Genomic DNA, 27,682 nt, shown 5'->3' with positions numbered 1-27,682 from the left:
AAGCACTGGAAAAAATGCTCAAAATTATTAGTTACTGGGGAAATGCAAAACAAAACCACAGTGAGATACCACTTCACACTCACTATCACGACTGTAATAGACAAGACAGATAATGACAACTGTTGGAAAGAATGTGGAGAAACTGGAACCCTAATTCACAGCTAGTCACCTTGGAAAATAGTTTGGCAGTTCCTCAAAATAAATTAAAGAGAGTTACCATGAAATCCTGAAATTCCACTCCCAGATATATACCCCAAATGAATAAAAACATATGTTCACATAAAAACTTGCACACAAATGGAACATTAATTCATAACAGTCAAAATGAGTAGAAGCAACCCAAATATCCATCAGCTGATGAATGGATAAACACCACATGCAATGAAATATCACTAAACAGTAAAAAGAAATGAAGCTCTGGTATGCGCTACAGCATGATGAACCTTGAGAAACTTATGCCGAGTGAAAAGAAGCCAGATGGAAGGGGCCACATATGGTATGATTCCACTGATATGAAATGTACAGAATAAGGAAATAGACCAACAGGCAGTAGATGAGTTGTTGCCTGGGGCTGGGAAGGACGGGAGCGTTGTGGGTAAGAGATAAGGAATGAAGGGACAATGAAAATGTTCTAAAGTCAATTATGGCAATGGTTGCCTACTTGGCATAAACTAAAAGCCACTAATAGTATGTTTTAAGTGAATTAATTGTACATTAAGTGAATTGCATTGCAAGAAAGCTGTTTAACAAAGTTAGTCTCCAAGAGGTAGGATTCCCAGGAAGTGGTCCTGATCCTTGTACAAATCTCCATGGAATCCATGGACACGACCCAGTTGATATTCTTTTTGTTTCAACCTCTTCATCCCTCCTCTTCCCTCCATTATAAGTCTAAGTCTAGATACCAGTAACCCACCTACTGAGCCCATAAGTAGGTGGGTGGCAGCTTCAGGATGTCTTTACTGGTGCATCAAAGAAACTTGCCAGCAGTTCCTCAGAGCAGGAGCCCTTTCTCTCAAACCAGCAACAAGACAAGACTCTCAGACTGGCCAAGGAAATTGCATGTCACCAGGATACAGGCAGTCCCAGAGCCACTGTGTGCCCTCTCTGAAGGTTCCAGAGACTCTTCCTGCCTTTGAGCTGTCCAGCCTCAGAGGCTGCATTTTTTTTTTTTTGGCCTGCTTCTGAAGTACCTGAAACCAGTTCCTTCCCTTCCTGGTTGACTGCTGAGCAGGGAAAAGGTTTCTCTTTCCCTTCGCTGAGCGGAGAGCTACCCATCAACTCCAGGGATCCCCCCTCAATATGAAGCAGGTCCGGACACTAGCTCTCATTTCGCAAGGGAGGGACCCATGAAGAGTGTCCAGCTCAGGAACGCCATCTGCAGCCCTGACCTCCACCCTTTTGAGGGCGAGGAGCCTCTGGTCTCTGACTGGAGCTACCCCACAGCTGGGGTGTGCCAGACCAGGAAGGACGTCAGGTGATGGAGCTTAACTTGGGAAGCCTCCAGCTCACCCTTCTTTTACCACCCGGGAAGCCAAGGCCTTGAGTGACTGTTGTTCAAGATCCTCTTCTGCAATTCTTGCCTCCTTCCCTGTCATCTCAAGGAAGTAGAAGAAAGACCCCCTTTTGGGACTCGGGAAAGCTGTGCCACCGAAGTCAGCAGAATGTAGGCAGAGGGACAGCTTTCCACCTCCCTCAGATGCCCACTGTGGGCTGGGGTCCTTTATGAGAAGAGTGGCTCCTCCTTGTCTCTCCCCCTTCCTGCTCAGCTCAGAACAAAGAAGACACAGACCCCCCCAACCCAGGAAGGTGGCACCAGCAGGCCAGGAAGCAACTGGTCTCCTTTCAGGGCCTATGGTTGTCCACAAGGGACAGTGGAGGTCCCCGAGAGGCTGTCCCAAAGGGTCCATGTTGGTTCTCTTCAGGCTAGAAAGACAGGGCTCCTAGAGCAAAGATGATGGAGGGAACACCCCACAATGGGGTGTTCTTATGATCTTAAGCAGTTGCCTTCCTCTTCTTTGGCGCGAGGCAATGAAAACATTTTCCTTAATTTAGGGGCCAACTTTTACTTAATGGGAGACCAGAGATGCAATATCTGTGCCATCCTGGATACCAAATATCTCCCGTGAAGTTCCTGCCCCTTGTCCTCAGGATTATTCTAATCATTGTTCTCTGTGAACTGTGCATGCTGTTCCAATGATCTGCTAACTTGCTTGTCTTTATACCAGACTGAGTTCCTCATGCACAAGAATGGTGCCTTATACATCTTTGTATTCCTAGTGTTAGGAAAAAGCACCTCCCAGAGGAGGCCTGAGATAAAGTTGTGCTGAACTACGTGCAGAGCTGGGGTCCAGGCCTAGCCTCACTCTGTCCACATCCAGTATCATTCTGCTCCACTGGAAACTCCTGGACAAGCAGGGCATCAGGGCTGCAGGGAAGCACTGGGAGTGATTTCTACACTATGGTCAGAGGCCTCATCTACCCAAACCTTGTCTTCCCTCCCCTCTCTGACAGGTGACAGAAGGCTCTCCCTACCTCGTCTTGCTCCCTCACCTTTCATCCCTCTCCGGTGTTCCCTCAATAAACTTCTGGCCTAAGTCTGTCTTGTCATCTGCTTCTAGGAAAACCTGAGCCAACAGAGTTTGAGCTGGGGGTTCTCAGAGCAGGGATCTGGCTGGGGGAGAGGGCAGGGTCGGGGCAGCAGGCATTTTCCAGGGAGTCCTAATCATCCCATTCCTGACGCTCTAAAGAGGCCCAATCAGGCCACTTGATTTCCTCACCAGTTTGATATGGTTATAAAGCTGGAGGTCTACAATGTTTTGTTTTGTTTTGTTTTTTCAATGAATCACATTAATCCAGAGGGTTAAAGACATGGTATTATTGGCTGGCAGAGAAGAGACAACACTCATGACAAGTGCCACCTGGTAGTTCATTCCCTTATAAGTAATCTTCTGGGGAGACGAATGGACAGCACACAGAGATGACATTGAACTCGATGGTGCCTAATCTATCCTAAAACCCCCAGCCATTGTCAGACTAGAGACAGGCACCCTTCTGCAGAACTGAATCGGAAACTGAATCTACAAGATTGGGTTGAAGCTCAACCCAGCAGATGGGGAATCCCATCTGCTATATAGTCCCAACTCAGTTCTTCTTCCTCCTGCAAGAGGGGCATAAAAGAGGCCTTGGGAATAAAATCTGAACCTTGAGACGGTGCATGAGTGGCTGACAGGAGAGTTGGGAAGAGCTGGGTGGGCCGCAGGGCTTGTAGGAGTGGCCTGAGAATCAGGTGAGAATACAGGCACAGCTGTCTCCAGCAAGTGGGGACACTTTTCCTATCTTAGCTCTTCTAAGACAGGTGACATACCCGAAGGATGGAGACCAGGGACCGATTCCTCACCTGCAACCATCAATCCCACTGCTTTGACTGAAACAAGACAATGCACAATACCTAGAGGAAACTGACAACATGAAAACCAAGTAACAACAGGGTGTTAGCCAGGGAGAACAAAGCCTTCGTACACATTTCCCACACTGCCTTAGTTACCAAGATACTTAAAACTAAATTCAGCCAAATGCCTTTACCTCTCTGTTCCTCTCTCATCAGGTCAGTTGCCACATCGCGGTGCCCGACTCTGTAAGCACCAAGGCGAAGGTAGAAATGTTTAGGTACGTGGCCGAGAGTTGTGCTGTTACGCCCCAGCCCTCAGGGCAGCAGCTGTTGGAAGGGGAGCACTCATTGATACTTTGCTTGCTAGTTGTGGTTTTGTGTGTTTTTCATACAGGAAATTTGCCTCTTTTCTTTGGTGTACACAGTTCTATATGACTTGGTCTGTGTTGATGAGCGTGGACCCCACATGACCCAACCTACTTGCCCTGTCTTCTTAGTGACAGCACAAGCCCCCAGCACTAGCCTGAGCAGTCTGAAGAAGTTCTGTGCTGACCCAGACATTCACAGGCATCTAAGAATATATTCATTCATCCAACAAATATTTATTGCTATTTTGATACTAATTTTTGTCATATGCCATTCATTCTGACCCTTATAAGGAAAAACTAGATGAAGGATTAATAGTCTAGGTCAGGCTCCACGGGGTACTTTGTGATCTGTATGCCCTGTTTGGGGGAGCAGACACTCTGGGAGCCTTTGCATCCGAAAGTGACAGTGTGAGCTGTACAAAGATTTCCAAGCACCTTCATGTTTAGTCCCTTCTCAGTTGGCCAGGTTGTGGTCTTGGTACTTTCTATTTTTATTATGCAGACACACATTCATACCTTTCCCCCCTCATCTCAGATCCTAAGCTTCTGTGAGTCAAAGGGCCAGAGCCTATCATCATTTGGAAAGAAGTTGAAAGCAGTATTTAGACCCAAGACATTAAAGTGGCATGAACTATCAAAATCCTTGAGCCAGGGATGCCTGGGTGGCTCAGTTGGTTGAGCTACTGCCTTCGGCTCAGGTCATGATCCCGCGGTCCTGGAATCGAGTACCCCATCGGGCTCCTTGACCGGCGGAGAGCCTGCTTCTCTCGCTGCCTCTGCCTGCCACTCTGCCTGCTTGTGTGTGTGCTCACTCTCTCTCTTTCTGATAAATAAATAAATAAATAAATAAATAAATAAATTCCTTAAAAAAAAATCTTTGACCCATTAAGTTCACTTCTAGGAATTTATCATACACATACATACACACACACACAATTCATTTGTGTGTGTGTGTGTGTGTATGGTTATTTTAGCAAAATTTATAACAGAAAAAGATTAGAAATTGAAATATCTTTATTTTTTAAATTTTTTATAAACATATAATGTATTATTAGCCCCAGGCGTACCAGTCTGTGAATCGCTAGGTTTACACACTTCACAGAACTCACCATAGCACATACCCTCCCCAATGTCCATAACCCCACTACCCTCTCCCTACCCCCTCCTCCCTGCCCCCCTCAGTTTGTTTTGTGACATTAAGAGTCTCTTATGGTTTATCTCCCTCCCAATCCCATCTTGTTTCATGTATTCTTTTCCTATCCCCCAAACCCCCGACGTTGCATCTCCACTTCCTCATATCAGGGAGATCATATGATAGTTGTCTTTCTCCAACTGACTTATTTCGCTAAGCATAATACCCTCTAGTTCCATCCACGTCATCCCAAATGGCAAGATTTCATAGAAATCGAAATATCTTTCAATTGGGAGGTGGTTTAGACATTTGGAACAGCCAGCCATACACGCAATCCTATGCAGCCTTTAAAAAAAAGGATACTTTAATAAATGATATTTAAAAGGTATAATATTAAGAGAAAAAAGCAAGGTACAGAACAGTGGATATAGGATGCTATTGTTTCTGTGGAAATATAAAGGGCGGAGACTACATATTTTCTTGCATGTGCATAATCCACTGGGAGAGACTGGTTGGCTCCAGGGAGGGGTACTCAATGGCTAGAAAATGGTGGTGGCAGAGAGATTTCTTTTGTATACTCTTTTTGTACCTTATGAATAATGAACCATGATAATATATTGCTTAAAAATAATTAAAATGTTAAATACACTAATTACAGGCACTCTGATGGTATTTCTACTCTTCCTATAAAAGGGCCAGCACTATTCCATGTGTAACTGGACACAAATAATTAAATAGCTATAATACCCACCTGGCCTTTTCTCCAGAAAATGGTAAAGACAGAAATCGGTGTCCCCGAAGACTGATAAAGAACACAAATGAACAAGTTAGAGGACTTACTCGAGATCCTACAGTGAGCTATGAGTGTTTTTTTTTCTTTTAAGATTTTATTTATTTATTTGACAGAGATCACAAGTGGGCAGAGAGGCAGGCAGAGAGGTGGGGGGGCGGAGCAGGCTTCTTGCAAGCAGAGAGCCTGATGCGGGGCTCAATCCCAGGACCCTGAGATCATGACCCGAGCCCAAGGCAGAGGCTTAACCCACTGAGCCACCCAGGCGCCCCACTATGAGTGGTCTTAACAGTGCATTGGTACCCAAACCTTCATCTGTCCAAGTGGAATTTCAGTTCTTGTTTTTGACTGTGTATGTCTGCTGTGTGACCTGGAGAGAAACACTCTCTTTCCACTGAGTACCTTCATTTCAACAACAATGAGGTTGATTTCAAATTCCAGTCTTATGATCTCTTGAATAAAAAACCTAAAATAATCTCAGGCCTCTTTTTATGATCACAACCAAAGTAATCCTTCAGATGCCCCTTCATCTGTTCCCTGATGACAGCGGATCATACGCTCCCAAAGGCAGAGCTTTGTCTCCAGAACAAAATTTCCGCTCTTCTTGTCACAAAACCTCCAGAGAAAAAGCATGACAGTGCTGAACACTTCAAGTTTATTTATTTGGTTTTTTGTTTTATTTATTTATTTATTTATTTATTTGACACAGAGAGAGAGATCACAAATAGGCAGAGAGAGAGGGGGGAAGCAGGCTCCCCGCTGAGCACAAAGCCCGATGCAGGGTTCAATCTCAGGACCCTGAGATCATGACCTGAGCTGAAGGCAGAGACTTAACCCACTGAGCCACCCAGGTGCCCCTGTTTTGGTTTTTTTGGGGGGTTTTGTTTGTTTGTTTGTTTTGGTAATCTCTACACCCAACATGGGGCTCGAACTCACAACCCTGAGATCAAAACTCACATGCTCCTCAGACTAAGACAGCCAGGTGCTCCTGTGCTGCACATTTCAATATGACACAGAGACCCTGGGACCATTTATTAAGCCAACAGGAAAGCTATTAACAAAATCCTTGAAGGCACCTAGGAAGACAGAGTAATAGCTTTTAGCATTAGGGGTTCTTATCCATTTTAAGCAAAGATCTGTGTCCAACATGCAGGTCAACGCAAAGATTCAAAGCAAAATTAAGTTTGGGCCCAAAGAAGTAAGACTCTAGGTAAGCACTACATAAAAATAGAAAATAAAAAGAAAAAGGAAAAGAAAAGGAAAGGAAATGAAATACTTTCCATGACTGAGGTCCTCAACGATGTTTCCTGTAACATTTTTTAGTTCGGAGACTATGTCCACCCTAGAGGACTAGCAAACTTCTTAAAGTCAGAAAAACATTTAGCATTGTCATCAAATAAGCTGACAGTAAAGATTACTGTACAACTAAGTAAAGATACACAGAGTTGCTACTGAGTGTCATGATGATTTGGAGTAAGTAACAAGCAGTTCACATACATGATATCGTTGGTGTTATTTTCATCCTGTTGAATCAAGCATTTCTGGGACCGACATAGAGCAGGTAGAAAGGACAGGAGCTGAGGGAAGGAGGAATGGCTGCAATGGCCCCTGAGCCCGCTAACTGCATCTCTCTGCTCTTCAGCAAGGACTCACCCAGTGCCTCTTCAGTGCTAAACCGCTGGCCTCCCAGGCTGCTTGAACACTGGGGGGTCCAGGGGGAGCACCACACAGATACAGTTCCCGGCCTCGGGGGCCTCATGGTCCAGCTGGGGAAGACAGACCACAAACAACTTTTCATTTTTTGTTGACAGTTTCAAACACCTATTATGTACCAGACACTCTCTTAGGCACAGCAGACACAGCAGGAAACATGACAGCTCCTCTTCCCAGAGCTCACGTGCTGGTAGGGGAAAACAAATGATAAGCAGGCAGGCAAATAAATAACTTTGGACAGTATTTAGGATGAAGAAAAGAAAGACAAGCCTGGCACAGAAAGGGACTTGTAGGAGGGGAGCAGAGTGGACAAGGCTCCAGTCAGTCAGGGCGGTGTAAGTCATGGCAAGTCATTCCTCTGAGAAATTTGGGCTTATCTGAAATATATTGGAGGAATTGAAGATCCAGTATCATCTCTGCCACACATACTACATGTGTATTCTTGGAACACTTCTTGACTTCTGTCTCAGTTTCCCTCTCTATAAAGTTTTGTTGTAATGACTGAGTTAACACTGACAAAGCCCTTAGAACAGTGGCTGGCAAGCACTACACACAATGTAATAAACATGAGCTATTACTAAGCCCAGTCATTTATATACAGTGATTATCATGTATTTGGGCTTATCAGACCATCTTGTGTCATGTTTTCACCACATTTCTGAAGTCGTTTAACTTTCTTTTCTGTCTAGCGGTGGTTTGATCAAGTTTCCCTTAATCCCACTGTCTGACTTGAAAAATACTACATTGTTTCCACTCATGAATAATTGGCCCTAAAAATTTAAGAGATCTTTGACTTAAAATGTAAAATAGGTCAATGCCTCCCAAACTATACCTAGGGCCTCAGAATATCTTTAATATTCTGGCTTTCCTTTCCCACAGGCCATGGTACTGTGTAATACTGTCTTTCCACCCTGTATGGACCATACCACATTTTTCTTTTTCTTTTGGTTTGTCTTTGTTTAGATTTGCCAATGTGTTTACCAATTTCTTTGCTCAGAACTGCCTTTCGTATCTCACTCCTTTCCTCTGGGTTCTAGTCCCATCTTACTAAAGAACATCCTTTAGCAAGTGCCCTTAACCTATCAAACTTTAAAAGAGTACAGCCCGGGTCTCTCGATCTATTATCTTGCATGGCAAACACACAAGTTTAAACACAACTATCCCCAAATGTATCACTATATTCTTTTATTTTGCAAGAAAACCCCAGCCCTGAACAAGGTAGGATTTTAAGAAACATATAATCATCTCTTTTCCACTTCTGGATAGAAAGCAGCAGTAGTCCAAACTGTATGATCTTGAAACACATCTAAGCAAAATGTGTCTCTATGAAGCCTGTATTGCTAGATGCATAAGATGTCAGCTGTCACATATGCAACCTTAACCTACCTCCTCCTTCAGGTTTTCAGCCTTAGATAACACAATGACATGAACTGAAAATACAATAGAAATTGCTCTATAGAGATTTCATGGTTTCAGAAATTAATGCTGCCAAGTAAGAATGTTTTTAGCAGATACTCTTCAGAATTCAAACTGTTGTATTTAACAGCTTCATTCAATTAAAAAATGTCCGAAGTGCATTCTGGGGTTCTGTATGTCTATACTGTTTGGCACAGAAAAGTCAGGACTACTTTAAATGCTACACACACACAAAATATATAAAATTCCTTAAAGATTGTGATGTGGTTCTTATGCAACCAAAATGAAGTAATAAACAATGCCATGTGAAGTCTGGGGTTTCACTTATGAAACTTAAAGAGTTTCAAAGGTGTAATACTGGGACCAAAAATATCCTCTGCCTGCTGGTACTCCTGAGCCCACCTGGCCCTCCATTCAAATAAAGACATTCATGAGAGTATGACAACTTTCTCACCTGTTCATCTGGCACCCAAAGCAGCTGGATTCTTCTCTGGACAGCACTAGAAAAATGAGAGCTCTAGAATCTTGCCAGAAAATGTATTCAGCTTGGCTATGGAATGCTATAAGAAGGTTCCCTAGCCATCGCCCTCAGAGAGCCTAAATACATTGTTAGAATGCCCAAAGTATTTTGGCCTTTGTTTGCTGATAACCCTGCAGAACTGTCTGTTGTTAGTCCCTGTCAATAGTGGACCTATCAGGTTTGATAGCTAAACAAAAGTAGCAGCCATATGTAAGATTTTGCACTTGCTGTGAAATTCCCACAAAGAGCTCCAATATATTTCTTAATGACCACTATTTTAAAGCACAGACCAAATTTCCTTTAGAATTTAATATCCTAATGTCCTCTCTTTTGAAAAAAAACCTGCCCATATATTTTGTTGAAGGCTAATGTTTCGAAAATTACATTTCTGGGAATCTAACTGAAGGAAGTAATTGTATTATTATTCATAACTTGGAAAAACTGGCAATAAATTCAACATCCAGGAAAAGAACACTGTAAATGTGGCACATGATCCAAATGGGTTCATGTCACAATAATAAAGAGTATTGATAATGTACTGTGAAAGTGTTCTGTGGCAAAGTGATGAAAGCACTGTGTGTGTATGCAGCATGGAGTCACTCCTGGCTGGGTCATATGTAATTCTGACTTGTCCAGCTTGTCTGACATAGTTGTGAAGTTGGAGGCACACAGGCACTGATTTGCATACGTTTACTTCAATGAGTATTTTAATATTTTATATTCTGAACCAAAAAAGTCACAAGATACACGCACAGTTTCTGGGGATGAGGACATAGAGGATAAAGCAGGACTATGGTGATTAACCCCTTGGACTGATTTTTAAGCTCCTTATAGAGCTTATGGGGAAAACAAAATCCCTTTATTATGTATTTTCATAGGGTCATGTACCTCTGCTTTATTTCACTTACCAGAACAATAATCTGTGTATGTCCATCTGCCCATTTGGTCTATCAGTCCCATTAGGGCAGGGGGTGTGTAGGGAGTGTGTGTTCTGAACTATACTACCTGACATTTAGTCATGACAGCCACGGAAAGGCGGGGGAGGGAAAGAAGAGAAGGTAAAGGGGGAAAGGGAGAAAGAAAAAGGGAGAAGTAGCAAAAAGTTTATGAAGGATACAATGGTTCCAGGGGACAGCATGCACTATTAAATTAGGGGAACACATTTTCATTGCTTCCACTTAGAACACAGCAAGGCCAAGAATCAGTGAAATCAACAGGAAGGGAGGGGCAGAGGGATGACTTGGCACACGGCAAGTCAGGACATGGCAAATCAGGATTCTATAGCAGGACCAGCAGTGTGAGAGAGCACTGGCAAGGGTGACAGATGCCCAGCAGGAATGTGGCAGGAGAGCCCCAACATACTGAGGCATGGATTTGTTCCTGTATTTTCAGTAGCCTGAGGCCAGGTATACCTGGACATATGGGGAAGAGGCTGGGGAATTGTCCCCAGAAGGCCTAAGGGTAGCTGGGGATGTGAAGCCAGTAACAAAGAGATGTCAGTGCTGGTATGACCTATTTATTACCTCAATCGGCTATAGCTAAGGACATCTGATAGGCCCCAAAACTAAAACCAAAGAAAGTTAAAAGGATGGTCATGAATTCAATGGTTGTGATGGTTTTCCCCCCTCTAATGTTCATAATTAGTTACTTTTATCATAAAAAGAAACACATAATAGGAAAAGGTGTTTCACTTGAAGAATTATTTTCTTTTAGCAGATGCTAAGAATTTTGTAATCCACTGTTTCTGCCTTTTCCCAAGTTCTAAGAAAACTCAAGAGTCAAATTTTTACTTCAACCACAGCAACGGTTAGTGAGATAATCTAGAGAACTGTCTTCTTCTCATTCTATAGGGCTGAGGGCCACCAGGAAAAAAAAAAAATCTCCAAAATCTTCTCTATTTTTTTTACTCCTGTTGACAAGAATCTTTACCGTGCTGGGGAGGAAAATTATTTCTTTAGCCTTCAGATTCTTCCAGCTGGTGTAACAAGTTGACATGAGACAGATTAGCAAGAGAAAATCAAATTTAATTTTATATGTATGGGAATCCCACATACATTGAGAGGTTCAAAGACAGAAAGGAATGGGATAGAGGCCTGGGGTTCCAAATTCACAGGGAAATAAGAAAAAGATCAGATGCTTTAGATGTAATTAGATGTTTATCTGAGAAAGGTTACACAGATAAAATTTTATCTCTGGTATTAATTCTAAATCTGTGAAAGATCCCCAGTTTAAATTCTTCCAGGTAGTTAAGGGAATTGGCAAAAAGTTTTTGGGCCTACAGGGTCTCAACTGCTTTAGCTCAATTACCACGTGCCAAAGGGGCACATTTTAGGGAGACCTGCTCTAAATCTCTACAACCACATGGTTAGTTCTTAAATATACACTGTCATCTCTACACTGTTCACGTTGTCATGTGTATGAATTACTTTTTCAATGAGACCAGTGACTCTCAATGAGAGGTATAAGGAAGAGAGAAGGGATTAGAAGATGAATGCATGGCCTGACAGATCAGATCAACCTGGAGGTCTCTTTCTGGATGACACAGCAGCTTACCTTCACCCTCCCCAAACCATAAGCATTGCTGCCATTGTGGGATGATATACCCATAGGAGATGTTATACCCTCCCTAACCACCCTTAAGGGGAGTTAGGAGGTAAAAAGAATAACCAGTGATGAGGATCATTTTTTCACTAAAAGATGAACTTTGGAATCAAAAGCTTATTGGCTTCAATCCTGAATTTAACACTTACCCTATGTTCCTCACTTTCAAATGGATATAAAAATCCCTTTCTTTCAATATATGAGTATTAAATGTATTCTAAATGCTAATATATAGAGCTCAGTAAATGCCCTTTAGGCATTATTTTTCAAGGAGATTTGAGAGCTCCTCTACACAGGAGTTTCTCAATCTTCTCACCACTGACAATTTTAATGGACCAGATAATTCTTAATTGGGGGGGGGAGAGTTGTGCTATGGGCTAAGTTGTGTTCCCTGACCCTGCGACTCATATATTGAAGTTGTAAATCCCGGCACCTCAGAATGTGAATGCACTTGGAAACAGGGTTTTTAAAGTGATAATTACAGTAGAATGAAATTGTATTACTGGGCCCTGATCCTTTTAAGAGGAGAATGCTGTCCTTTTAAGAGGAGATTATGATACAAACATGTGCAAACAAAGAGGAAAGATCATCTAAGGACACAGTAAGAAGATGGCCATCTGCAAGCCATGGAGATCTCAGAAGAAACCAACCGTATTGACTTTATCTTGGACTGCGGCCCTCCAAGAACTGGGAGGGGAAAAAAAAAAATCTTTTCTTTAAGCCACCCAGTCCACGGTGCTTTGTTACAGCAGCCTGAGCAAACGCTGCATGAGGGTTACCCCGTGTGTTGTAGTATGTTGAGAAGCATCCTTGGTCTCTACCCACTGATACTAGTGGCAATCCCCTAACACCACAGCTGTGATACCCAAAAATGTCTCCACACATTGCCAGATGTCTCCTAGGGGCAAAATCTTCCTCTCTGCCCTACTGAGAACCACCATTTCAGATGGCTTCTGGTCACCTCTGTTTTCCCAGTGCTCAGTGATATGGGAACCAAGGCAGAAAAAAAAACTATTAAATTTCCTTACTACCTGTAGCCCATTTGACAAGTCCTTTAAACAGGCAGAGTGGCATTCCTCTAGGAACTCAGCTGCTTCGATGTTAATACTTTGCTAAGGGCAAAAGACAGTCTTAGTCCGACCCCCAGGTTCCTGTAAATCTACTTTAACATATAAAAATTCCCTTGGTGGGGCACCTGGGTGGCTCAGTGGGTTAAGCCTCTGCCTTCAGCTCAGGTCATGATCTCGGGGTCCTGGGATCGAGCTGGCATTAGGCTCTCTGCTCAGCAGGGAGCCTGCTTCCCCCTCTCTCTCTGCCTGCATCTCTGCCTACTTGTGATCTTGTAATCTCTGTCAGTCAAATAAATAAAATAAAATCTAAAAAAAAAAAAAATTCCCTTGGAAACTTCCTTTATCTCTACCCCCTCAAGATACAGGTTGGCAATCATCCTCCAAGCATTTGAGCCACCAATACACATCTGAAAAGTCTCATGACTGAGTTTTTACTAAACTAGCCCCTTTTCCTAACAACAGCTAGCCCCCTCAGGATCCTGGAAATCTTGTCAAAATACCTGGGAGGCTTATGCTATACCTAACCTCCTCCCCGAACTTGATAGTAGATAATGGGCCACTCTTCCTGACCCCAGTGCGGTCTTTCTGCCCACAGGTCCTCTCCCCATACTTTAATGAAACCATCTTTTTACACCAAAGACGTCTTAAGAGTTCTTTTTTGGCCCTTGGCTTTGAACCCTAACATCATTCCTACATCACTCAGCACAGTGATGGCTACCTAACGAAGAAGATAATCAAATATTTTCTGAATAAAGTCACTTGCCTGACTCCCTATCATGGGTCTCACTACTCCCTTGCAAAATCCTTTTGTTGTGTTTAAAAGGAAGAAAAAGGAAAAGAAATAACAGGCCCAAAATGGAGTGACTTGCCCCCACAATAGCAACCAAAACTTAACTGCACTGCGGGAATGTGACCTTTACCCAGTCAATCTGGAATTTCCTGATCAGCATTACTGACATCATCTGGATCTAGTCTTCCCCCAAATGGTGAACTTGCCTACACCAATCCTTTCTTTTCTTTTGCTAATGGCTTCGGTCCTTCCTTCAACCTTGTTTCTGACTTTAAAAACTGTCCATTTTGTACAGCAACTTGGTGCTCCTTTCTACTTGTAGATGGGATGCTGCCTGATTCATGAATCCTTGAATAAAGCCAATTAGATCTTCACATTTACTTGTTTGGATTTTGTTTTTAACAGCTGCAATTAAAGTAATAATTACTTCCAGTTTAATTTATAGTAGGCTGTGCAATTTTTATTGGAACAGTTTTCATTTTGGCATAATTTCTGGCAATTCAGTGACGTAAATATCACATCAATGTTAAATCTTATTTTAGTTCATATTGCTCACTTACCTCATATCAGATCCTTTGAAAGATTCAGTGAGTGGTGCTTTTAGTTTCCTTAATGCACCACTCATAATTTAGCAGATGAAATGACTGTGACAAATTCTTATATAACCATTTGAAGCTCAGGGAACTCAAAAAGAAAACAAATGGCCATTTAAGTGTGGAAGCGCTGAACTCTAAGTCATAATGAGACTCCACACGTTAACCAGAAACCCAAAAGTATACCAAAAAGCCAAAGTCAATGGAGACATTCTTTGGAAAGGGGAAGACACAAACGTCTCTCTGATACATTCATAAATTTGTTTTCTCAGCACTGGCTCATGTGCTGTCATATCATTTGAACGGTGATGTGTTTGGGCCGGGAGTGATGTGGGGACAGTGGTGGAGAGGGCTGACTCTGGGATGCTGAAGAGTGGTCTTAGGAACTCTGGAAGAACTGGGAACTGGTGGACATTTTGCACAGAGACAATTTCTGACCAAGTCTTTCCATTGATCTGTAGCTTGTACTCCACTATTCATAAGACACTATTTCCAGAATATTATTTTAAATTGATACAGTCTATTCATTTTCAAATTCATTTATTGCATTCTTTTTGTTTAACAGCTTGGAGTCAGAGTAGTAAATATCTGATTTACCCAAGTGAAAAAGGAAAAAAAAGACTAATATCATTTTGAAGTGCCATTTCCAAAGAATATGCCCAATGTTTCAAAGTTAGTGTTTGTGACTTTTAGTTTCAATACCAACATCCTACTCCAAGTGACAAATGACTACATTAAAAACTCGGGCAATGACCATCACATAACTGCTGTGACAGGCATGCTGGCATCTGGGCATCAGGGGCTGATAAGCACCAAAGTGGTGCTGCCTTTCCAGAAATACAAAGGCTCTTAACTCCTCAGCTGTTCCTTGTGAGAGAGGTTGAAAAGAACCCTTTTCTCAAGTTAATTTCTACATGGAAGAGGAGAATGCTTTAAGGATATCCTGAAATTCAGAAACAAAACCACACAAAACTCTTTGTCAAGATCTCTGTGTACTCTGCAACGTAGGCAGACATGCAGATGTCAATATTTTTAGACAGAGGTGCTTTAGAGACAGTGAGTAATTGACCAAGTGAGGGTGTTTTAGAACTTATTTTTCCCAGGAAAGGCAAAACGTATGAAAATCAGCTAACTATCATATTGAGAAGTCGACACTTGGGCATTTATGAATATGAAGTCTATGCGGCAACCCAAAGTGCCACACTCCAATCACCACACTGGAAAGGTCAGCAAAGCCCTCACTAATTCCTATTCCGCTTATTTCTCGGCTCAGTCTCAGCACCCTCTGCTGATCTGGTACGACGATTCTGTCTTGGACTCATTTCTGTGTCTTGAAGATCACTTCTGAAAACAGAAAATAGGAAAAAGCATCTCTGAAAATAATGATCATGATTATTCTACAGCAGCTTCTAGTTGACAAGTGCTTTCACATACACTAAACAGTTCTCTGCTCCACTGGCAAATCTATAGTAATTATTATTACTGTTATTATTATACACATTTTATAACTGAGAAAATAGTGACTAAGCAAAGATTACAGGCCGTAAGTGACAGAAGCATGAACTGAATGCCTTATGAATCAAAATCTAGAATAGCTTAACATAAAGAAAACTGGAAAAAAAAAAAAAGTGCTGGTATCCTAACAAGACAAAGTCAGTGTCTAACAAAATCATTCTCTTGAGCCTGTCTGAGAGCTGAGGTTGTAAGGTAATCAAGAAAACAAATTCCAAAGAAAGATAAGCCCCATGAAAGAAAGGTAGGCCACATAAATTCTGTCACTTTTGACAAAGAACTGGGAGGAAGGTGGCTGTTCTACAACCAGGCAAGTGGACATGAGCGAACATTTTAATGAATTCTGAACTATGGGCTGGTACTGAAGGCCCCTGACACAAAGGATAGGCCACATGCATTGGCAAGCTCTTTTCCAGAAGCTTCCAACGGTGCTCATAAGAAAGACTGGGAGCAGGGTGGGAGACTGAGGAAAGCCCACTCTGGTGTCACAGGATAAAGCTGGTGAATGTGGGTGACAGGGATCAGGCAGAAAGCCCTACCTCTTCCAGGGACTCTTGTGTCCTATGAACTGAGAGCTTTCAGCTGCTGAGGGAAACTCACTGGCTCACAGGAACCAGGCAAAGATCTACTATCTCTATAGAAGGGACAGAATGTTTGAATGGGAAGTCTGCTTGAAAGGGAAGGATAGGAAATAATTTGCAAGAACACTGGCAAAGTTTCTTTGCTGCTGGGGAAATAGAAATAAAAATCTTTACCTCTGGAGGAAGGGCAGAAAATCATCTTGGGCTGGTGATCTCAAACAACACCAAGCAAAGACTTGGGCAAGGTAGTCTGACTACCAAGGGAGGTGGGAAAGATGGGAAGAGAAAGCTCCAACCCCGAGATCCAGGCACACAGGGCCTGCCCGAGACTGCAGCTGGAACAAGACAACAAGAGAGCCTCAGCAGGCTCCCACCAGGAGCCAAGCACCAAGTAATAGGCAGTAGCAGTATACTGCTGAGGGAGAGGTGTAGACATGGAGAGTTGTACCTCTGGAACGCAGGCGTGCAGACAAGGCTGAAAGGTAATGAGAACAAAATCAGAGAACAAAAGCTTCCCACAATCCAGCCCCCATACTAAGCACAAGGTAAAATCAGCCCACTGGTTGAGGAATTTGATGCCTCGGATACACTGAAGGTCATGTTAGGAACCAGGAAATTCCAACCTGGGTCAACTTCCCACACTAATGGCCTAAGAGAAGAAGAAGCATGCTGTTTCCAGGCACAAACCCTATTTTTACCTCAGTATCTAAGGACCTCTGCAAGATGTCTAGCATCCACACAAGATGTACAACACACAAAGAAGAAAAACCAAATAAAAAGTCCACTGTCAAGATATAAAGTAACCAAGAGACACAGACAGAATGACCCACATGTTGGAACCACCAGACTAAAACTTTAAGTAACTACGATTAATATGATAAAGGCTCTAGGGATAAGCTGGAGAATATACATGGAGAGATGGCTCCAGGGGTGGCTCTGAAGGACAAAGTTCATTATTGTCCCTCCCTCTCTGTAACTCCCAGAGTCTAAGAGGTTCCTCCCCCACTGTCAGCACTGTTACTCTTTTTCCTCCTCCACAAAACCAGCCTGTGCCTTTTTATTAGCTGTAACTGTACCTTTTCCTCAATTTCCTCAAAAAGTTTATTAAACTTTTCGGAGATTCCTTATGTTCCCCCTTTGACACATGTGGGCCATAGTAAGAAGACTCAGTGAGTACTGCACTCAGGCAAGTCATCACTAGCCTTCTGATTTAGGACAGGAGTTGGCAAACTCTTTGTGTAAAGGACCATATATTTTGGGCTCTGAGGGCCATACAGTCTGTTGTAACTACTCAGTTCTGTTGTAATCGTGAAAAGAACCAGAGCCAACAGATAAACAAATGTGTGTGGCTATGTTCCAATAAACTTTATCAACAAACAGACAGCAGGCCAGATTTGGCCTATGGACCATAATTTGCTATCCCTGACCTAGAGCCATATCAGTCCAGAAAGTGAATCCAATAAGCTGAATCAGAATTAAGTGGGAATCCGCTAGAACACCCCCTCCCTGCCGGCCAAGCTGCTACCCAGAGGAGGTATCAATCTGGCCATTATACAGTTGCTGTTAGGAGAAAGAAAGAAGCATCATGCCCAGGAATAGTTAAGAAGGAACCCTGAGTTTCTGAAATAGGCAAATACATAACCTCAAAACCCTTTCTGTCCTAATCATTACCCAGAAAGTGGCCAAAAGGAAAGGATTCCTTTCTGGAGACAGCAGCATTCAGTGACCAAATTTCCTTACTAAGGTGTGTGGACTAGAAGGTGAGGGAGTTGACATTTTTAAAGGAGGCCATTCCAACACTCAGTAATATTATGCCTGCAGATTGTAGGGAGGATAAAAAGTCTAGCGAATCCCTTGACCATCAGCCCATTATTGATTCCAGTCATTTCCTTCAAAGAATGGGCCCTTATTATTAATACGTACATGAATGACCCACATGGCTCACTCAGCACCATTCAGGTTTGCAGCCTCAAAACAGGAGATCTGCCAATCTGTGGCTTCATGACCACTTTTATGACCTGTTTAACCTTAATTACTTCTTTAAAGGCTCCATCTCCAAATATAGTCACATTGGAGGTTAGAGCTTCAACATATGAATTTTAGGGGTAAACAATTCAGTCCATAAGAGCCTCCATGGATCAGGCCATTCAATTTTGAAAGAATCTAATAGCAAGCAAATAGCTATTTTTCAAAAAGGTGTATAACTTGTAGCTATGCTAGGCTGGACACAAGTCCAAAATCCCAAAGGGTGCCTCTAGGTTGAAGCTGCCTCCTTTCTCTGAGGCTCTAGTAAGGAAAATCATTAGTCTTAAGACTTGTAGCTATAAAGGGTGATTAGGGTTGTAGGAACTCAACTCACTTCTCTGTGTGTGGCTTTTCCCTATCAGAGAATTTGCTCTGGCATTAACTGGATATAGAATTATGAGTACATAACCCATCAATTCCTACATACATACAAATTTAAAAACAATAGTATAATGAATTAGCCCAAAGGGCCCCATCTAATGTTAATGTTAAAGTCACATTAACTTCCCTTCCCCATTGTGAGTCTTACCCAAACCCCATTAAATCAATTCAGATGCTTCCTTTTCCCACAGGACAGGGTAGGATGGTGAATCTGGTACCTATATCCAATAGAACCACAAAATCCCTTCCCAAAGTTCAGCAGCAATCCAGACTGGGTACGGATAGCCTTTAATCTCCCTTAGGGACAGGGGAACCTCAGCACCACTTTTTTTTTTTCTTTTTAAGATTTATTTATTATCTGAGAGAGAGAGAGTGCGGGGAGGGGCAAAGGGAGAGGCAGTAAGAGTCCCAAGTGGACTCCACACTAAGCGCCAGGACTGACATGGGGCTCAATCTCATGACCCTGAGATCACGACCTGAACTAAAAGCGTCAGTTGTTTAACTGAGCAAGACACCAAGCAGACCTAAGCTTCAATTCTAATCAACAAAACCAGAATAGCCAGAACAATTCTAAAAAAGAAAAATTTACATTGACAACACCAAATGCTGGTAAGGATGTAGAGCATGAAAAAATTCTCATTCACTGTCAGTGGGAATGCAAAATGGCATAGCCACTCTGGACCAAAGTTTGGCAGTTTTTTACAAAATCAGATATAGTTTTACCATACAATCCAGCAATTGCACTCCTTGGTATTTCTCCAAGGGCACTGAAAACTTATACAAAATCCATACTTTATTTTTAATTAGAATATAATTATGTATAGCACTTTAATCATAATCTCAAAAACCTGGAAGCAACCAAGATGTCCTTCAATAGGTGAATGGATAAAAGAACTGTAATACTCCAGACCATGGAATATTATTCAGCACTAGAAAGAAATGAGCTATCAAGCCTCAAAAAGACATGGGACAATTTTAAATGAATATTAGTAAGTGAAATGAGCCAATTTGAAAAGCCTACATACTGTAGGGTTCCAAATAAACGACATTCTAGAAAACGCAAAACTATAAAGACAAAAAAATAAGTGGTTGTTGGAACTTGAAGAGAAGGAGAAATGAACAGGTGGAGCATAAAGGATTTTTAGGGCAGGGAAACTATTCTTTCCCTGCCCTAAATATATATGGTGGACACGTCATTATACTTTTGTTAAAACTGATACACTATAAAAAAAAGAGTGAACTCTGATGTAAACTGGAAAAAGAAAGTTAGAGGCCTCATACTAGCTGATTTCATGACTTATTATAAAGCTGCAGTAATGAAGACAGGGTGTCACTGGTGAAAAGACAAACACATAAATCAATAGAGCAAAACAGTGATTCCTGAAATAGACCCACACATATATAACCAATGGATTTTTGATTAAGGTACCAAAATTATTAAATGGAGAAAGGATAGTTTCTTCAATAAATAAAGCAAATGGAGGCCCACATGTAAAAGAGAAAAACTGAACCTCAATCTATACTGTGTACCATTTATAAAAAACAACTTGAAATAAATTATAGATTTAAATGTAAATCCTAAAACTTCTAGAACATAATAGAAAACCACTGGGTTAAGTATAGAATTCCTAGGTAGGACACAAAAAAAGCACCATATGTAAAAGAAAAGAAAAAATTGACAAACTAGATTTCATCAAAACTTAAAACTGTTCTTTGAAAGACACTATCAAGAAAATGAAAAGGCAAGCCATAAAGTAGGAGAAAATATTTGCAAAACATGTTTCTGCTAAAGAACTCATAAATCCCAAAAGTAAAAAACCACCCAATTTAATAAATGGGCAGAAAATTTGAGGAAGCACTTCATCAAGACACAGGAATGGCAAATATGCATGTGAGGGGAAGTTCAACATCATGAATCCTTAGGGAAATGCAAATTAAAATGACAGAAAAATACTACTATATCTTTATTAAAATGGCTTTAAAAATAAAGACAATGACAAAGTACTGGCCAAGAGATGGAGCAACTAAGAGCTCTCATATATTGCTGGTGGAATACAGCTGGGCAGTTTCTTATCAGTTGAACATACATGAACCATATAATGCCATTCCTAGATATTTACCCAAGAGAAATGAAAACTTATGTCCACACAAAATACTGCACTCAAATCCTTACAGCAATTTTATTCATAATCCCCTAAACCTGGAAACAACCCAAATATGCCCATCAGCTGTTGAATGGGTAAATAAAATGTGTTGCAAATGAACTCTCACGGGGTTAAGATGAAATTCAGATTAACAGAGAAAATTACTCCTTTCTGATTTTATAAGAATATTAGAGAAACCTATTCCCTAAAATTTCCTCTTTAAGACACTATGAGATAGTTAAAATGATTCATAAGTGACAATCTTTATCCACTCACAGGTTCTTGAAGCCACAGAAGCTGTCACTAACAGCTAAATCCATTAATGAGTGTATTGAGAGCCAATAAACACTGACTGACATATTCTTTCACTCATATACTTACTGAGTGCCCAATATGGGCCACCCAGGCACTAGGCTACACACATGAAGATTCAAGGTCCAATGCACATGCTCTCTAGAAAGGCAGTCAAGTGGTAAGTGCAGAGTGCTGGAGCAGAATCAGGGGCTTCTGAATGGAACTGTGGAGAAAGGAATAACAATTGCCATCTAGATGAGGAAAGAGGAAAAGGCAATGAGGCAAAGCAAAGGCACAGAAGCAAGGTAACATGACTCCCTGAGGTGACTATGAGTAGTTTGGCTTAGATGAAACAAGGAGTTGTGGGGTGGAGAGGGGGTAGGCACATATGAAATTCCATGAGCCAGTAGGTAGGCTGGGGCCATGACAATAAGAGCCTTGGATGCTGGCAAGTCCCCAAAGGACTTTAAAGTCCAACAAAAAGAACACAGTGTGTTTCAGATCTCACCCGCAGAATGAACTGTAACGACTAGAGGCAGAGAGGCAGCTGGACAGCTGTTGCAGCAAGCTAGAGAGAAGAGCAAAAGGCCTGTAGTCAACTGCAGCACAAAGGGCTGATGGAGAGAGATATCACTAAGGTACTGCGCTGGGTGGGGGCCCCAGGAGCAGCTTAGTGACACTTGGGAATGTGTTACAAATGCAAACTATTAGGCCCCACCCCAAATGTACTGAATCAGACTCTTCGAATTTGGTAAAGCCCAATAATCTGTGTTTTAACAAGTCCTTTAGATGTCTGTGATGCATATTTAGATCTGAGCACCACCTACCCATATGACTTTGGCAGATGACTGAATATGAAAGGTCAGGGCGAATGAGAGGTTGAAAACGATTCCTGGGTGTCTGGCTTGAACAGTGAGGCAGACTACCACACTCCATTCACTGGGGGAGGGGACAGTGGAGGGCAAACAGCTCTGGAGAGAAGGGACTTAGACTCTCTGGCAGAATATTATATATATAAAAAAATGAAGCCTAGAAATGTGAAATGATATACCAGGACCACTTCTCTTACTGTTTTCATTCTGTTTGATGTAAATATGTTTTATAGCTCAAAACAGTAAGATGAACAAATATTTACAGACATAAGAACCCAAGATCTGCAGAAAATAGTTTTTGGGTTTTTTGCTGCTCATGAAAATACTGCTTTATATGGAGCACTGTGTTGCTAATAGAACCTCTCAATCATTTATGGAATTAAGAGAATGTGTTGGAACTGAAATAGTATGTTCCAGGACAAATATCTCAAATATGCCACTGTGGTACCATAAAACATGCCTATAAGCTTAAGATGTAAAGTGCCAAATTTTGTTTAAAAGTAAAGATATGGAGGCTTTTCCTGATTCTGTCTCTAAAGCTACATTATGGCATAAGCTTATCTGCACTGTTCTATGCTTAGCTTAAGTCAGGAGGCCTGGATTCTGATCTTGGAAGTGCCACTAACTAGCTGTGGACCTTGACCTAGTCAATATACCACTGTGGGGTCCAGCTTCCTTCTATAACATGAAGGGATTAGATGAGATGAACACTTAGATCTTTCTAGCTGTAATATTTATTATTTATGAGGATGAATCGATGGGATTGGTCTTCTCAGTGCTTTGTTATATGATGACTTTTTTTTTAAGGTTTTATTTATTTAACAGAGAGAGAAATCACAAGTAGGCAGAGAGGCAGGCAGAGAGAGAGAGAGAGAAGGGGAAGCTGAGCAGAGAGCCTGATGCGGGGCTCAATTCCAGGACCCTGAGATCATGACCTGAGCCAAAGGCAGAGGCTTAACCCATTGAGCCACCCAGGCACCCTATATGATGACCTTTGGAGGCCATCATTATTGAAAATGCCTGGGGTGCAGAAACTCTGGCTACAAGGTGTCATAGCCATTGGTGTCAGATTTAGCTCAGCATGAACAGGGTGATTGCTGGTACAAGAGGAAATAGTTAGCTAAGCAGTGGCCTTCTTTCCCAAAATGCAAATTTAAATAATGCTCAGGTGAGAGTAATACAGCCAAAATCTCAAACTTTCATAAAACATTACTGTTTGAACCACCAAATAACTCATTGGCCTGATAAACCTCCTCATAATTCTTTCCCTGAATAAACACACTTCCTATTGTCCCAGTGATTCAGCTATGAAACTACAAAATCTCAGTAAACTTCTCCTTCTTTGTAAAGACAGTACACAGCTTGATGGTCCAAAGAGCTGACTTTTGACACACTGGTTACAATCTTAGCTCCATCACTGACCACTTAACTGCTGAGTGACCTTGGGATGGAAATTTACCTCTCTGAGTCTCAAAGAGGCTTTTAAAAAGGTGAAAAGGTCAACAGTATCAAATCTGCTAAGAAGTCAAAGAAGGTGTTAACTTTGGATTTAGCAAGATGGAGTTCTTTGATGACCTTAGTGAAAATGAATTCAGATGAATGATGGAACTGGCTGAAAATGTGGAATAAGTGGGAGATAAGGAGGTGGAAAAAGCAGGTAGAGACCATCCATTAAGTAAGGAAGGGGAGGGGTGCCTCGGTGACTCAGTTGTTAGTCACCTGTCTTTGGTTCCTGTCATGAGCCCAGGGTCCTGGGATCAAGCCCTGCATCGGGCTCCCTGCTCAGAGGGAAGCCTGCTTCTCCCTCTCCCCCTGCTTTCCTGTGTTCCCTCTCTTGCTGTGTGCCTCTTTCTGTCAAGCAAATAAAATCTAAAAAAAAAAAGAGAGAGAGAGAGAAAAGAAAGGAAAGAAAGATACAACAGTGGCTGCAGGATGAAATGGAAATGAGAGGAGACACTGAATGTAGTGTTATTTGTTGGCTGGTTGGTTTTAAGATGGAAAGATTTGAGCAGTCTGAGAAGCCAATGACAAAGATACAGTTGAGGGGGAACAGCTGCCAGACAAAGAAGGGATAAAGTTCCTAACAAATGGGTAGGAACAAGGAAGAATTAGCCTCTGATAACACATCCCTTTATTATAAAAGGAGGCAAATATAAAAAGAGGAATAAAATATGTACAAATATAGACAGATTTATACATTTGGTGTTGGAAAGATGAGGACTCCCACATAATGGCTTCTATTTTCTCTACAAAGGAAGAGAAAAGGTCTCCAGCTGGGGGTGCAGCCACTGGAAAGAGGTGAGGTTTCAAATAATCCTTGTGAAGAACCAGACAAAGAAATGACCACAGAAACAGTAAAACTGCTAGGCAGTTTGGAGGGCCCACTGAAGTGTAATCACAAAATTACAGTGGAACAAAGCTGCCCCATTGTACTGCAGATCACTCCTACAGGTGGAGATTAATGAAAATGTAATATTCTTTGGCATTGTTCCTTTCTTCCTTACTTACCGGTAGGACCTGGAATAGGTCCCCTCCACCATTCTCATTTCCCACACAGATTCCTAAATGCTAACAGGAAAAGGAATCAAACTGCTGCATTTATTCGACACTAAACATGACTGGGAACATCTAGGAAAGGACTGAAAGTTTTCTAAACTCTGAGTCAGTGCCTATGGCTAAACTGTAAATTTCTTGTTGGAACAATCTGTCTTTTGAAAACAACTTCTGACAAGTAAGCAGAATTATTACAGTGGGATTCTACTTCTAAGCAAAAATGTACAGAAACAATTAGTAAATTGGAAATCTTTACCTTAATGTGTGTGAATTATTACCTTAAATCAGAAAGCACAAATACTCTTTTGTTTGAAAATCAACTGCATGGAATTATAATTTCTCAGAGTACACACTACTTCTTGATGATGAGAACTCACCTATGTGATGCTTCCCAGGCTTCCTCTTCTTCTAGAAGATCTCTTATGATATCCGAACTGGAACTAAAAGGACAGGTACATCAATATTGTCAGACAATAAAAAGACCATAACCACATGGTTCCATTATATGAAATTCTAGAAAACGCAAACCAATCTCTAGTGATAGAAAGCAAACTAGCAGATCAGTGATTGTTTACCTGCAGGGGGCAGAGGGTGGGCAAGGAGGGATTACAAAATGGCACAAGGAAACTCTGGGAGTGGACAGGTTCATCGTCTTGATTGTGAAGATGAATTCATAGCTATATACATGTATCAAAACTCATCAAACTGTGTGCTTTAAATATTTGCAGTTTATTATACATCAATGTAAAAAACTTAATAAACTAGCAATAATAAAGAAAAAATCATTAAAGTTTAAATAAATCCCTCAACATAAAACCTACATTGAAATGGAATATAGTCACAAACCTTTTTAATCTCCCATGGCAACCAAAGATCAAACTGTGTTTAAAAAACTGCACTCTAGTAATGAGATTCACAAAGAGACATTAAGTTCCTAAGTGGCTTTTAGTCCCTCTGTAACCAAAGTAAGGTAAAATTTAATTAATTTGAACTGTGCTAATAATGGAATTTGTTATAATACAACCTGGCTTAAAGTGTCGTATAATCTTTGGTCTATCTGGGTAAAATAAGGTTATAGAGGACATGTATAATTTCTTAAAAAGAAAAAAGTGTTCCAAAGCTTTTAGCATCTTGTTCTTACCCAAATAATTCTTACCAAGTAAGTAAAAAGAAAAAAGAAAAAAAGATGTACCTCAATAGCAAAAAAGCATTTCTTTAGGTATCCAAGACAAAAAATGTGAAGGGCATTTCATGGGACAACTCAGAAACAGGAGTCACTACCCCAGGGTGGAGAAGGCTAAAACAAAGAAATAACTTTCTCCTAGATGAGAAATAATAGGATTGGCTATGTCTATGCCAATCATTTTCTTTTTCTTTTTTTTTTTTTTTTAAGATTTTATTTATTCATTTGACAGAGATCACAAGTAGGCAGAGAGGCAGACAGGGAGAGAAAGGGAGGGAAGCAGGCTCCCAGCTGAGCGGAGAGCCCAATGCAGGGCTTGATCCCAGGACCCTGAGATCATGACCTGAGCCGAAAGCAGAGACTCAACCCACTGAGCCACCCAGGTGCCCCTATGCCAATCATTTTCTAATGATACTCAGATAACATAAGGTTAAAAATTATGGAGCTATAAAGCACCAATGAATCATTCTCAACTACTGGCAAATCACTTTGAAGCAATGTTTGCCTGTAGTACATGAACAAAACAAGGCAACAACCATCAATCAACACTCCTCTGTGCCAAATATTTTACTCAAGGGGTAACCCCCAAACCCTAAGCCTCTCAAGGAGCTATATGCACGAGCCCTTCTGACTGTGGTTCGTTCATGTGTGCAATGGCCTCTGTGTGGCGATTCCATGTGCTGTGCAGGGGTAGTGACCCTCCAACACAGCTAGCTCAGTGGTTCTCAGGTATTTCAGGATAAGGATCCTCAGATGGAAGCAACAATGCATTCAGTATAGGTGGCTTGAGAAAATAAATAATAATAAAGTATTGTAAATTTAGTAAGTCTTCTAGTCTATATTTTACTCATTACAGTGGCACATGCAGGACAGTGAAAAAACAGTAGTACCTGGATTTGTGAGACACTCTTTAAAGATAATTCTTGTCTAAAGATAATTCTTGCTATGTATGTGCTCTTGCAGGCCCAGTGAATCATTCCTTCAAGCCCCTGGGTTGGGAAGATCTGATCTAAAGTATCAGAGTAACTAAGCATCTGCTACTCTTCTACATTTGAGGGTGCCCCCCCCCATGCAAATGCAAGTGCCCCATTAAATAATAACATTCATTTTAGTGGTAATTTGTACTTTACTGTAAACTGTCTTAAAACAAGCTTCCTTATTAAATAGCTAGCTAAATGTAGTATTAGGAGAGAAGGGAGAGAAGCAGAAGGTCCTTAAGGAGATATAAGGCAGATTTCACCAACTTTATGAATTTTCTAAGAGACAGACCCTCATAGCCACTTACTAGTGAAGGCTAATAGCTATGGCTACCCTCACCCCCACAGAAGCAGTCTACCCTTTCCACTCCCAACAGCCCAACCTTTGTTATTCCTTATTTCACTTTTAACTACTACAACTTTATAAAGAAAACTGAAGTTGTTTTCATGGACCTTTTTTTTTCCTCTTCTCTCTCCTGTCACACTGATACCATCACCCACTCTTCTTCACCTGGACAGAGCTACGGCAATGTTTCTCAACCTTTTTCTTTATCGTCCCCCACCTAAAGATCTTTTTTAGACTTTTTACTTTTCCATAATTGCCTTTCTATGAGATTTTAATACTGAAGTATTATGTGTACCTGTTTATATATTGTATGTGTGTATATATATATGCTTTATATAGAGAGTAAATTGGTTTTTTGTGTTTTGTGTTGTGTGTATGTGTTGGCCATCCAGCCTCCTTGCTGCCAAGAACTAAGTTCCATCCACTAGGGAGC

General features: G+C 41.4%; 1 protein-coding gene across 1 annotated transcript in view; it reads right to left on the bottom strand.

Moving 5' to 3' along the window:
* Positions 1-14,904: 14,904 nt before the first annotated feature.
* RAD18 (RAD18 E3 ubiquitin protein ligase) overlaps positions 14,905-27,682 on the bottom strand; it is a 106,414-nt gene continuing 93,636 nt past the window's right edge. The window contains exons 12-13 of the mRNA XM_047746064.1: positions 25,121-25,183; positions 14,905-15,725 (exon numbers count right to left, since the gene is read on the bottom strand). Coding sequence (XP_047602020.1) covers positions 15,623-15,725; positions 25,121-25,183 — 166 coding nt within the window. The 3' untranslated portion in view covers positions 14,905-15,622. The remainder of the gene's footprint in view (positions 15,726-25,120; positions 25,184-27,682) is intronic.

The sequence above is a fragment of the Lutra lutra genome, chromosome 1 (genome assembly GCF_902655055.1).
Source record: "Lutra lutra chromosome 1, mLutLut1.2, whole genome shotgun sequence".
Classification (NCBI taxonomy): Eukaryota; Metazoa; Chordata; class Mammalia; order Carnivora; family Mustelidae; genus Lutra; species Lutra lutra.
This window is presented reverse-complemented; position numbering and strand designations above follow the sequence as displayed.